Source organism: Chiloscyllium plagiosum, unplaced genomic scaffold (genome assembly GCF_037043375.1).
Source record: "Chiloscyllium plagiosum isolate Xiang-an unplaced genomic scaffold, Cpla_swu_hap1 HiC_scaffold_19, whole genome shotgun sequence".
Taxonomy (NCBI): domain Eukaryota; kingdom Metazoa; phylum Chordata; class Chondrichthyes; order Orectolobiformes; family Hemiscylliidae; genus Chiloscyllium; species Chiloscyllium plagiosum.
In genome coordinates, this window is record NW_028270157.1 from 22,836,234 (window position 1) to 22,850,226 (window position 13,993).

The window sequence follows — 13,993 nt, forward strand, 5'->3', positions numbered from 1 at the left end:
CTTTTCAAATCCAACACTGATGAATGCATCTTGTGTAGAATTCCCAGGGGAGCTCAGGAATCCACTTATCTGCCATCAACTGACAGAAGATACATGACTTCCTCCCCTTCCAGACAATGGTATTACACTGAATAAAATGCTGGACCAAATCCTAGATTTAGCTCCAATTCCAACCCACCAGGAATTTTGCTGAGTTTTTTTTACCTTGGGCTCTGACCAGAATTGCTAAAAATAATCTCTGCATGCGACACATAAAAATGTGAGCGATTTCAGATGCAGGATTTGGATGCCAAACAAGTGGATTTGTCCAATAACTGTTTAAGATATTAAGCCCTAAGGGATATGCCACTTATAAAATGTGATACAATCTTGCACATTACTGATATTTGGCATTATTTCTAGTATTGGATAAATTACAAAATTACTTTGACGAAATCTTACAAACCTTCTCATTCTGTTTTTCTTCCTTTAGCAATATGTTCTTCAGCAAGTTGCACCAGCATACAACCTATTGGGATGGCCTGAGGATGCAGTGAATAGTACTGTCGTTCAAGCATCATACCAGACTGAGTTAAATCATTTACTTGACTAGTTTATAGCTGGTTCTAGATATATTAGCTTTTCAGCATTTGGTGACCTCGTGGTAGTAAATTCAACAGTGCATGCTGCTCAGTCATTTTCACTGCTGTTGATGGAACATTACTAACACGTCATTGTTCAACTGCAATATTCAATGTCTGAGAGCCACTAACACTTAGTGATTGAGTTACAAAACTGAAATTGAAGGACATAATTTATATTGAACAGGTTAGTCGAACATTACTGATCAGTTCGCAGATTGGTTCCATGTTGGATTGATCTTGCTGGCAATGGTTTTAGCTTCCTTTGTCAGTAATGGAATAATTTCCTGGAATTACCAAGTATGAAATGAAGTGACTATTTGCTAATATGATAAATGTGAACATTTTCAAATGGATGGCATTTCTGTACCAGTATGTTACCAATAGGAAATGGTTCACTTTGAACTCAGAAATAAAACAAAGAACTGTGGATGCTGGAGATCTGAAACAAAGAGAAGCAGGAATTGCTGGAGAAACTTCTAAATTCAGTGTCTGAGTCCAGTTCTGAAGAGGGGTCACTGGACTCAAAACATTAACTCTGTTTCTCTTTTCATGGATTCTGCCAAAACTACTATAATTCAAGTACTTTAGTTGAGTCAGTTTTTGTCCATTGTGTGCAGGAGGGTTTTCTGACACAAGCCAACAAGGGGCAAGAACACATTAGATTTGGTACTGGGTAATGAACCTGGCCAGATGTTAGATTTGGAGGTAAGTGAGCACTTTGGTGATAGGGATCACAATTCAGTTATGTTTACTTTAGTGATGGAAAGGTATACACCGGAGGGCAAGAGTTATAGCTGGGGGAAAGGCAATTACAATGCGATTAGACAAGATTTAGGATGCATCGGATGGGCACAATTGAAATGTGGAGCTTATTCAAGGAACAGCTACTGTGTGTCCTTGATAAGTATGTACCTGTCAGACAGGGGGGAGGTTGTCGAGTGCAGGAGGTGTGGTTTAATAAGGAAGATGAATCTCTTGTCAAGATGAAGAAGAAGGCTTATGTTAAGATGAGATGTGAAGGTTCAGTTAGGGCAATTGAGAAGTAGCCAGATAAGACCTGAAGATAGAGCTAAGATGATTGAGGAGGGGACATGAGACGTTGTTGGTGGATAGGATCAGGGAAAACCCTAAAGCTTTCTTTGGATATATAAGGGATAAAAGAATGACTAGAGTAAGATTAGGGCCAATCAAGGACAGTAATGGGAAGTTCTGCATGGAGTCAGAGGAGATAGGGGAAGGAGTAAATGAATATTTTTCGTCAGTACTCACACTGGAAAAAGACAATGTTGTCGAAGAGAATACTGAGAATCAGACTACGAGACTAGATGGATTGAGGTTCACAAGGAGGAGATATTAGAAATACTGGGAAGTGTGAAAATACATAAATCCCTTGGGTCAGATGGAATTTATCCTAGGATTCTCTGGGTAGCCAGGGAGGAGATTGGCTTTGATCTTTATGATCATGGTGGGCTACTGCACAAAATACAGAGGCATGGGATTGAGCGTGGTTTAGTGGTTTGGATCAGAAATTGGCTTCTGAAAGAAGATAGAGGGTGGTGATTGATGGTAAATGTTCATCCTGGATTTCAGTTACTAGTGATGTAACGTAATGATCTGTTTTGGGTCACTGCTGTTTGTCATTTTTATAAATGACCTGGATGAGGGCGTAGAAAGATGGGTTAGTAAATTTGAAAATGGTACTAAGGTCAGTAAAGATGTGGATAGTGACGAAGGATGTTGTAGGTTACAGAGGGACATAGATAAGCTGCAGAGCTGGGCTGAAAGGTGGCAAATGGAGTTTAATGCAGAAAAGTGTGAGGTGATTCACTTTGGAAGGAGTAACTGGAATGCAGAGGACTGGGCGAATGGTAAGATTCTTGGTAGTGTAGATGAGCAGAGAGATTTCAGTGTCCATATACTTAGATCCCTGAAAGTTGCCACCCAGGTGATAGGACCATTAAGAAGGCATACAGTTCGTTTTTATTAGTAGAAGGATCGAGTTTCGGAACCATGAGGTCATGCTGTAGCTGTACAAAACTCTGGTGCGACCGCATTTTGAGTATTGCATGCAGCTGTGATCACCACATTATACGAAGGATGTGGAAACTTTGGAAACAATTCAGAGGAGATTTACGAGGATATTGCCTAGTATGGAGGGAAGGTCTTAAGAGGAAAGGGTGAGGCACTTGAGGCTGTTTTCGTTAGAAGAAGGTTGAAAGGTGACTTAATTGAGACATATAAGGTAATTAGAAGGTTAGATCGGGTGGACAGTGAGAGCCTTTTTCCTAGGATGGTGATGGATAGCAAAAGGAGGCATAGCTTCAAATTGAGGTGTGATAGATGTCAGAGGACAGATGTCAGAGGGAATTTCTTTACTCAGAGTATTAGGGGTGTGGAATGCACTGCCTGCAACAGTTGTAGACTCACCAACTTTAGGGGCATTTAAATGGTCATTGGCTAGGCATATGGATGAGGATGTAATAGTGTAGGTTAGATGGGCTTCAGATTGGTTTCACAGGGTGGCGCAACATCGAGGGCCGAAGGGCCTGTACTGTGCTGTAGTGTTCTATATTCTAACTGTTAAGTTTATCTAGCAATATCTGTTTTTGTTTGTTTTGCTTTGTACTGAACCTGAAATGAAGCCTTTTGAGTTTGCTTGCAGTGACTTTAATGTATTCAATCAGAATCTGTTCAGGTTTGGATATCTTCGTATTGATTGCCATGTTGTAATTTCCCATAAATTTCCAACATCTGTAACTGAAAGCAGGTAAGCTTGAGGTCAAATGTCATGGTTTTTGTTTACTCCACTTAAAATAGATGATTTTGCTTTTAACTATTTGTAATGCTTTCCAAGAGACTGGGAGAAAGGTGTTAATCTTATCACTGACAGTTTAGTTTAGAACTGCAAGATCTGGAAAGCTCCTGATGTAGATTGCCCTTGTCTGGTTACTGACAAATACATGCACATCAGCCCTGTCCATCTGATGGCAGAGTGGACATCAAAATATTCACTGACAGTTACATATAGATATCAGAGTGACATTGCAAAATTCTTTTCAATAGAGGAGGCATTCACATTTTAAAGTACAGCCAGGATTTACACTATTTTTTCCCCCAAATTTCCTAACAAGCGTGTGGCAGAGATTGTACAAAGAGCCACGAGATGCATAGTCTGTTATTGGGGGGGAGAGGGGGGTGTGATGGTGTTGGGAGTGTAGGGGTGGTGTTGCTAAGACCTTGTTCACTTCCCTTTAAAAGGTCCCCTCATCCAGACTACGGTTCAGGTATTGAGAACTAGAGGCTCCACAAAAATGAACTCACTCCAACTGCTTTCCTGCTGCATCTTACTTGCTCTAAGCAGGATTGTTCCACACTGAAAGCAATGAACTCCCATCTTTCCCCACTCCAAAGAAAACTATCAACAGTCTGCCGGTGGGAATTCTCATGAGGTTCAGTGGTGCAAATTAGTCAAGTGTCAGACTGTCTCCTGACAAGACCAAATGAGTGAAAGCCTCCCTTCGTCTCTTTGAAAATTTCCCTGAACTCATTAGATTTGCGTGTGACCTTCCTTTATGTTTTCCTCTTCTATTGATCCAAGGTCAGTAAAGATTATGTAATAAGCTATTGTGGAGAAGTTTTATTATGGGCTACTAGTGATCAATGAATGAATCCTTGTCAATTCTAGGAAGACAAAGCTTATATAAAAGGTACAACTAGTTTGCTTGAATCAAGCCTTTGCAACTTTAATAAAAAAGAAAATAAATAAAATTGCTGACAGCACTCAAATTTTATCTTTAAAACAAGCAGACTTGTCATGTGCAGTGTACAGATGACAGCTCAAGCTTTCCAGTAAAGACTTTGCCTGAGTATGTTTGGCAGCACAACTTGATGTCTCAGTGGCAAAAGCAATCTTACCATTGGTTAAAACCTCAGGATTTCTGTCTAACATGTCTCAGCTGTCAAATGATCCTCTGAAAGTTCATCAGCTCTTTGCACCAGTGGAAAGCATTTTCATTGAGTCCTGCTTTTCTTTTCAAACAGGGAACTGCGTCGTAAAGTCATTATCTTGGCTTGTAAATTTGGTATTGCCCTCTGCCACGAGAAAGCTGTGTCACTTCTTTCAGAATGGATGGCAAGTGATCATAACAGGTGCACTTCTCAAAACTGGGACTATCACCTTCATTTGAAATGAATCTACACATGTCTTTGCACAGAATACTTATTCTTGTAGAAGCATGAAATCAAAACGTTTGATTCTGTTTCAGGTGAAATATCATCTGAATTGTAATTGTGTAAGACCATAGGTAACAGGGGCAGAAGTAGGTCATATGTCCCTTTGAACGTTTGATTTGATCTATCATTGTCACATGTACTGAGATACAGAGAAAAGTATTGTTTTGCATGCTATCCAGGCCAATCATAGCTTACACAAGTACATCAGGGTAATAGAACAGAATGCAGAATGTAGTGTCACAGCTACAGAGAAGGTGCAGAGAAAGATTAACTCTAATATATGAGAGGTCTGTTCAAAAGTCTGATAACAGTGGGGAAGAAGTTGTTCTTGAATCTGTTAATGTCTTTTCAAACTTTTACATTTTCTGCCTGATGGAAGAGGGTGGAAAAGAGTATGACCAGGGTGGGAGGGGTCTCAGATTATATTAGCTGCTTTCTTGAGGCACGTGGAAGTATAGAAGGAATCAATGGCAGGAGGGCTGGTTTGCATGATCGACCGGGCTGTGTTCACAACTCACTGTAATCTCTTGGGGTCCTGGGCAGAGCAGTTGCCAGACTACGCTGTAATGTATCCGGTTAGAATGCTTTCTTTGGTGGATCTATAAAAATTGGGTAAGAGTCATTGTGGGCATGCCAAATTACCTTAGCTTTTTGAGGAAGTAGAGACATTGGTTGGTGTGTTTTCTTGACTGTAGCATTGATGTGGATGGATCAGGACAGATCGTTGGTGATACTTACTCCGAGGGATTTGAAGCTTTCGACCATCTCAACACCATTGATACAGACAGGGGTGTGTCCTCCACTCCATGTTCTGATGTCAATGACCAACTCCTTCATTTTGCCGACATTGAGTGAGAGACTGTTGTCTTTACACCATGCCTGTAAGCTCTCTATCTGTTGTTTAAGATCCAACCCACTATGGTGGTGTTATCAACAAATTTTTTAATGGGGTTACAGCCGAATTTGGCCACATGGCCATGAGCTTATAAGAAGTACAGTAAGGGGTACAGTACAGTAACATTGTCTGTCAATCAATAAAATTATGGTAACTCCATATTTCTCCACTATCCCCATATTCCTTGATTCTAATCCAAGGCCAATCACAATGTTCCTAACGATGTGAAATGGTTACTAATTGCAGAAACTTGAACCAAGTGATTCAGACCGTAATACACTTATGGAATATTAGTGTCAGAGAAACCAAAATGAAATAAAGATGAAAGTGAGCCATTTCTCTGTTGCTTCAAAAAAAGTAATTCAATTAAAGACAGTTCCTAACTTTGCCTGTAAATGTTCTATAAAGATGTCTATCTCTTAAAGATTTTCTATTCAAAACAATGGAAGATATTGGGCAAAGAAGAGCTGGCAAAAGCAGTACAGGGCAATTGAATGACAATAAATCAGAATGGAATTTTGTATGAGCAGCTTTATCCAGTACAACTCTCTCAGATTCGTATAATTGTGGAGATCAGAATTATGAGCTTTTTTGAGTGTGTCTGTATATACTACAGGTGAACAAATAGCCAAGTAAGTATTTGGAGGGTATGATGCAACGCTGATTGTGGTTGGAGGAATTGGCTTGGAAGGAGTGAGGGCTTTTGGGTATGAGGGGGTGTCAAGGATTTCTATGGGGACTTTGAGATACCTTTGGGAGGGGTTGGAGGCATACGTCGGCTGGAGGGACATGGGTAAAATCTTTTGAAGGTTTTGTTCACTAGGTTCCAGCATCATACTATAGGTTTCTGAGAGGCCATGAACTATAATTTCTTGAGAATATTGCCTCATTCAGGGAGGGGGTGAAGGAGCTACCTACCTCCACAATGGACATGGCTAAATCGGGAATGCAAGTTGTGGGCTCACTTCCTCTGCCAGCAAAAACTGCTGGGAATGGAGGCACAATATCAGAATTGGGTTCTATTCATCATTTTTCTTAAGGTCAATGGAAATCTGTCCCATGTCTATCTATAATTTCAACAAGTTACCTCATATTGAGCACATGTAGCGACATCAGTACACCCCTGAAGTTATAAAAGGGAAAGTGACTGAAATATAGAATGCATAAAGCTGCATCTAGCAAGGAGCAAGTTAAGCTGATAAAGTCATAGAGTCATACAGCACAGAAACAGATCCTATGGTCAAAATAATCTTGAACTCTAGATAGTTTTATAAAACTTGACCTCCAGATATTAATGTGCATTAGTATAAATTGTATTTCATTCTTAACCTTGCATGAATGAATTATTAGCTTGTAAGCCCAGCAGTCTCCTCATGACAGCTGGGTATCAGAAACTCAAGGTATTGAACAAGATACTGTACAAAAACTAACACTTTGTAATGGTGCATTTCAGAATACCACCAAACGTCAGAGACATTGCCTATTGCACTGGGATTTCCCTCATGGATGACAATGTCTGGGATTTCATCTGGACCAAATACCAATCTTCAACTGCTGTTTCAGAGAAGAAAATTTTACTGGAGGCTTTAGCATGCAGCAAAAATACCGTTCTGCTGAACAGGTTAATTAAAAAAATTATTTTAAAAATCCTTTTATAAAATGCAAATATTTAAAGGATCAATCTAACTGATTTCTCTTTTCAGACTTCTGAATCTGTCTTTAAACTCTCAAATGGTTCCAGACCAGACTACCATAGATGTTATAATTCATGTGGCAAAATATCCAAATGGACGCGACTTAGCCTGGAAATTTTTCCAGGATAAATGGAATGTTTTTAAATCAAGGTAAATAGAACAAAAACAATTAAATAGAACAAGCAAAAATGTAAGATGTATTCTGAAGAATGGAGCCAAAATAAAAGTCTGATTTAGGCACCGAACATATGTTGTTGAGTAAGTTTTGTAATATTTTTTTAACAGATATGGAGAAGCTTTGTTTATGAACTCCAAGCTCATCAAAGGTGTGACTGACTTTCTGAGTACTGAAGCTGAACTAAAGGAGGTACGTGGTTCCAACAACGCACAGGGAATGTCTCTGTTAGAACTTGATTCTAGTTATCATCCTTAAGAATGTGACTTTCAAAAAGGGAACAAACCCATAGAATGACAGCTCTTAACAAAACCTCACTTTAATTTGACCATGTATACTGAGCACAAGGTTTAGTAGTAAATTACATGCATGTTACTTATTTTAGTGTGAATAAATCAGAAGAGGAAAATCTTTCAAACAAGTCTGTTGGGGTGGAAATTCGTTTGGACCAATTTTGGAGCCTTCTAAGTAGGTGCCACGTACTCCAAAGAAGAGGCTAAAGCATGTTCTCAAATTAGGCTCAAGCCTCATTGGTATTATTTGTATGAGCCATCTGCCATACCTCCATAGGCAGCTCAGCCATTTTAAGAAAACTTAGCATCAGTGCACCTCGATGAATTACCACATGACTTGTGCCATCGATAGTGATCTGAACTTAATAAGTGCCAGCAGAGCAAGTGGATTGATAATAGGAAAGAATGGTGATGGTGGAAAGCAGCAGATTTGGATTTTGTGAAAGCAAAGATTGTCCTTACACCATTCACAGTAGTTATTATCGGATAAAATAAATGGATCTGTCCCTAAGGAGGAGTTCACAGGCTAGACCTAGCATCTACTCTGTACCATCCACTTTCCTTAACACCAATGTTAACATACACAAACATTAAAACATAGTTGAAAATGTGGGTGGGAGAGAGAAATGGTAAGTAAGTTTGCAGATGACATGAAGATGGGCAGGGTAGTTGACAATGAGGAAGCAAGTCTTAGGTTTCTGGAGACTGCAGCTGGATAGGTCAGATGGGCAGATCAGCGACAGATGGAATTTAACCCTGGTAAATGTGAGGTAATGCACTTTGGAAGAAATAATAAGACTAGGGAGTACTCAATGAATGGCAGGACATTAGGACGTTTAGACTAATAGAGGGATCTTGGGGTGCTTGTCCAAAGATCCTTGAAGGTGGCAGAACAGGCTGGTAGGGTGATTAAGGCATCACAGGATGCCCAAAACGTTGATTCTCCTGCTCCTGATCAGTCATGGTATAGATTATAAATTATAGATATAAATCAAAGATTATGTTGGAGCTGTACAAACCTTTGCTTAGGCCACAGCTAGAGACTGTGTGCAGTTCTGGTTGCCACATTATAGGAAGGATGTGATTGCACTGAGGAGATTCACCAAGATGTTGTCTGGTTTGGAGCTTTTTCACTATAAAGAGGCTGAATAGGCTTGGTTTCTTTTCTTTAGAACAGAGAAAGCTGAGAAGGGACCTGATTGGTGTGTATAAGATTGAGGGGCATGCACAGGGTGAATAGAACGCAGCTGTGACCTTAGCTGAAGGGTCAGTAACGAGGGGGCAAAATTTTAAAAAGAAAAGCAGGAGGTTTAGAAGTGAGTTGAGGACTTCCTTTTCACTCAGGTGGTGGTGGGAATCTGGAAAGCAATGCCCAGGAGGGCGGGAGAGGCAGGAAACCACACAAGCTTTTATATGGATGTGAACCTGAAATGTTATAACATTCAAGGCTATGGACCAACTGCTAGATAGTATAGATAGGCCAGCGCTAACTTTGATGTGCTTTATGACTCTTTGCTGGCCTCTGGTTTACGTATGAAAGATGGTTAACATGTATCCCAGGCACTTATTAGAGACTCCGAAATTATGGCCTGACCTGATGTTAAGTTGGAATTCTTTCCTAGGAGAAAGTGAGGACTGCAGATGCTGGAAATCAGAGTCGAGAGTGTGGTGCTGGAAAAGCACAGCAGCTCAGGCAGCATCCAAGGAGCAGGAGAATCAACGTTTCGGGCATCAACCTTTCATCAGGAAGGGCTTACGCCTGAAACGTCAACTCTCCTGCTCCTCAGATGCTACCTGAGCTGCTGTGCTTTCCCAACAACACACACTCGACACTAGAATGCTTCCCTGCATTATCTAGGTACCTTCTGGCCACATGGATTGTTGCACCAAGATTCAATTTCTATATTATTGATTTCTTCAAACAATGCTGCATTCTGAATTTTAAGTTTCAAAGTGCAAGATCAAGGCACATGTATAGTTAGAAAGATTTATCAAGATCATCTGACTATAACAACATAATTACCACCAACCATTTAAAGATTAAAATTATAATTTATTTTATCATTTTCAAATAGACAATTATATCAAGGCCTCCTCTCAAGTTTTGTTTTTCTCCAAGAGTTCACCTTGAGTACACAAGAAGTTGAGAGAGACAACTATTTACATGAATCATTATTATAGTTTTACCAATTATTAGCCAAAGCATGACAAATTTAACTAGTCCTTGGCATTGATTGTTATGACCTTTGGAGAGAACATATTGGAGGTTCTATACTCTGGGCAACTCTTAACCCATGGAGTCCCTTTGAAATGTAAATGAAGGTTTCCAGTTGATCCAAAGTGCTATTATGATATTGTAGTGCAGCACCTTTTTGATATGTCAGCATAAAATAGCAATAAACTTTTTCCAGTAGCAGTGTGTTCAGCAATAAACAACTCCCATATTGTGATTAAATTCCTAAGAATACTCCCTCAACATTTCACTAAACACAGGACAGTTACTGACTCATTGAAATATAAAAGTTGTTGATGTATTTTAAAAAGAAATCTAATGAAATTATACAGTTCTAAAGCAATGCAACCACCAAACATCCTGAGCAATTTTAAGGTTTGGACAGTTTTAGAAGGATTTTTAAAAATCTATCTTGATAAGATTTTGCACTCCTGAAGCTAGTAGAACCCTGAACTTTATTATATTATGTTGGCTTAGCTAGACTGATGTAGATGAAAATTCTTAAGCTGTGATATTATGCACCTGGTAAAAGGTCATATGGTTCACCATACAAAAGGGATCTTACCATCAACAGAAAATTAAGTGCTTAAAAGGACATTTGTAGCTTAGAAATTCCATGCAGAACCTAAAATACAAGTTATATTATAATTATATCTACCTTTATCATAACCCGCCATTTGTTTTAATTGATCCGTTCTCTCACAATAAATGTGACTGTGCAATATGCTTACCAAGTAAATTTGATAAGTGGGGCTGAGGTCCTTCTGACTGAATAACATGAATCAGATATTTCATCTAATGGATCAATTCGTTGCTTCTTAGTCAGTGGAACATCTCCGTTTGACAACATTCCAAGGTCAAAACAAATTGAATTGCGATCCAGCCAAGCAAGTCGATTGGACTTGTCTTGTTGCTACAAACTATTTCTCAATTTGTTGTTAAATCAGGAAACTTTTTTTAATTGAGATGCTGCAGCCGCGATTCCAGACATCAAAGGGGTCATTTTCAACTACATTTGACAAGTGGAGCATTTTGCCTGGTCCTTTCTTAATTGCTTGTAAATTGATGGCCAGCACACCCACATGCACAGGAGGAGGAGGAACACTGTCTGCAAATACAAATTGAGGTCTTACACTGGTTGCAAGGCACAGTTGACAGTTTTCAGTAACAGAGTTTGCCATCAGTATGGTATTGGTGCTAAGTGGTGAACCCTTACCCATGGTCCTGAATTAGATTAAAGGCTTTACAGCATCCACCCATTCAATGCTGGCAGCTCCCAGCTTCAAATATCTCCCTAAACTGGAAACAGCACCAGGCATCAGTATTAGCTTTGGTCAGGATTTGGAGAAGCCGGTGTTGGACTGGGGTGTACAAAGTTAAAAATCACATAACACCAGGTTATAGTCCAACAGGTTTATTTGGAAGCACTAGCTTTCGGAGCGCTGCTCCTTCATGTTGGACTATAACCTGGTGTTGTGTAATTTTTAGCTTTGTTCAAGTAATACAGTCAAAATGTATGGCTGGAAAGCACAGCAGGTCATGCAGCATCCGAGGAGCAGGAGACTTGATGTTTCGGACATAAGCCCTTTATCAGGAATATGGGAGGTGGGGGGGTGGAACTGAGAGATAAAGAGGGAGGGGTCTGAAAGATAAATAGGAGGGTGGGGATGATGGGAAAGTAGCTGGAAAGGTGATAGGTAAATGCAGGTGGGAGTTGATGATGATAGGTTGGAGAGGAGGGTGGAGCAGATAGGTGGGAAGGAAGATGGACAGGTAGGACAGTTCAAGAGGGCGGTGGCAATTTGGAGGGTTCGATCTGGGATGAGGGGGGAGGGGAGTTGAAGAAACTCAAATAATACAGCCAATCTTGTCAGCTTTGTGCCCATTATGTGAGTAGCTCTAGATCACTTGCCAACGCTCTTTTCACGAGACATCACCGATTGAATTTTTAATCAGGGAGGGGCATGGAAAATGGTGTCTCATTCTGGTTCCTGCTCCTGTTTTGGGCAGGGTCACTGGGATTTTCAATTTATAGTGAATTGAAGTTCCGTGGAGCAGGCTCCTCTTTGATTAGGACACATATTTCTAGAGGGGCAACCTTTCTAGGGGATGGCGGTTGGCAGTGGCTGTGCCCCAACAGTTGTTTTGGATTTGGGGGGTTTGGGTGATCCATCAACACCCCAGGCCCTCAACCTCTTCATCTCTGACCCTGAATCCATCATGTCGTCGTCGTCGTCGTCGTCATCATCGTCATCATCGTCATCATCATCATCATTCATTGACATGACCAATGCAAAATCCTAATTTGTGCATAACTTGCCTGAATTAGCTACCTGCCAGAAAACTGACCTGATACAGAGCCATTCTCACCGATGTGGGAGTGTAGTTCCCCCCATTCATCTCCCTCCAATCTGGACCCCACTCTCTGCTTCAAAAAAAACTTGTGCCGCAACTTAAGTAAAAATGGATCAAACAAACTTTGCAAGCTATAAACAAGACAAATGGTGCTTCTTATTTGATCTGTCTGGTCTGTAAAGGACATCACACCAGCTGTACTCTCCTACCACAGCAAGCATTTGGCAGTTCCAAGTTACTTATAAAAAATTTTTTTTTTTCATAATTTTACAGCTGAAGGAGTTTATAAAGAATGTCAGAGCAGGAGCAGATGCCTCATTCACACAAGCCATCGAAATTGTGGAAGCAAATGTTCGATGGCATGGTCTCTTTGAAGACGAGCTGTTCCAGTGGCTCAGAAAATCCCTGAGCAGTTAATTTGTGGCACGTCTCGATATTTATAGCATGAAGTACTTTTATGCATTTGTACTATTTAAAAAATTCTCTACTTTTATGAGAAAGGGAAAGAAGAAATGCACTGCAGATTTTTGCGTTGGTTTTGCATCTTTCTACAGATTATACCGTTCCTTCCTGCCAGGAGGATTTTGAAAAGAAGATCTGCTATTAACATTGGAAATGGCTATGTGGGACAAAGAATGTTTTTACAACTAGTGCATGTTATTAATACTCTGTGAAGAAAGGAATGGTTTGAAATGTATTTTCTGCATGAATATTTTGTCCCTTCTGCATTCCAGCATGCTAGCTTTCAAAATTTCCAATTTTGTGTATTTGCAATGTTCTTATTCTGAAACAAAATGGTAATCTTATGCAAATATTTTAAAGCACGACAACTGTTATGGACAATGAATGTGGAAAACTGGACATGGGAATCAGTTCTTGCAACCTATTGATATAAATGTGTGCTTAAAACGATGATAATTGGAAGTTAAGCCCAATTTTAATCTTCTTCTCAATAAAAAGTACAGCTTGAGAAGTATTCCACAGAATACTGACAGAAATAAAAAGAAAATGTTAATTTAGCCCTTTTCATGTTATTAATATTGTAGATTTTCTAAATGAAAACCTATAGCTTATGTATTTTAAACAAAAAATATGGCATTTTAAGTCTGATAAAATTTTGTACAGTAACCAAATACAGAAATGTCTGTTTATTTTTCAAAATGTATTTTTCCACACGTCACTCTTCAAACTGTCTTCGGTTTCCACGCAAATATATCTGCTTTCACAACAGCTTCCAGTTCACCATGTCAGATGTGGAAACCTTGACAAGTGTATTTTTGACTCCATTCTAGCTCAGATCAACCATGTTCTTACTCCATATCCAAATTGGCGAACTCCCACATGGAATTATTGAGTAATAATTGAAATCACCCTCTTGACATTTTTTTTGTATATTCATTCATGGGGTGAAGATGTCACTGTCAGCATATATTGCCCAATGGAGAGGACAGTTAAAAGTCAACCACATTGCTGTGGGTCACATGGAGGCCAG

The 13,993-nt window shown here is 39.7% G+C and overlaps 1 protein-coding gene across 1 annotated transcript in view; it reads left to right on the forward strand.

Annotated features, from left to right (window-relative positions):
- Positions 1-13,475, forward strand: part of LOC122559754 (thyrotropin-releasing hormone-degrading ectoenzyme-like) — a 112,670-nt gene extending 99,195 nt beyond the window's left edge. Inside the window, exons 16-21 of the mRNA XM_043709719.2 lie at positions 473-570; positions 4,665-4,772; positions 7,205-7,372; positions 7,455-7,595; positions 7,731-7,812; positions 12,775-13,475. Of these exons, the coding sequence (XP_043565654.2) occupies positions 473-570; positions 4,665-4,772; positions 7,205-7,372; positions 7,455-7,595; positions 7,731-7,812; positions 12,775-12,918 (741 nt within the window). The 3' untranslated portion in view covers positions 12,919-13,475. The remainder of the gene's footprint in view (positions 1-472; positions 571-4,664; positions 4,773-7,204; positions 7,373-7,454; positions 7,596-7,730; positions 7,813-12,774) is intronic.
- Positions 13,476-13,993: the final 518 nt, after the last annotated feature.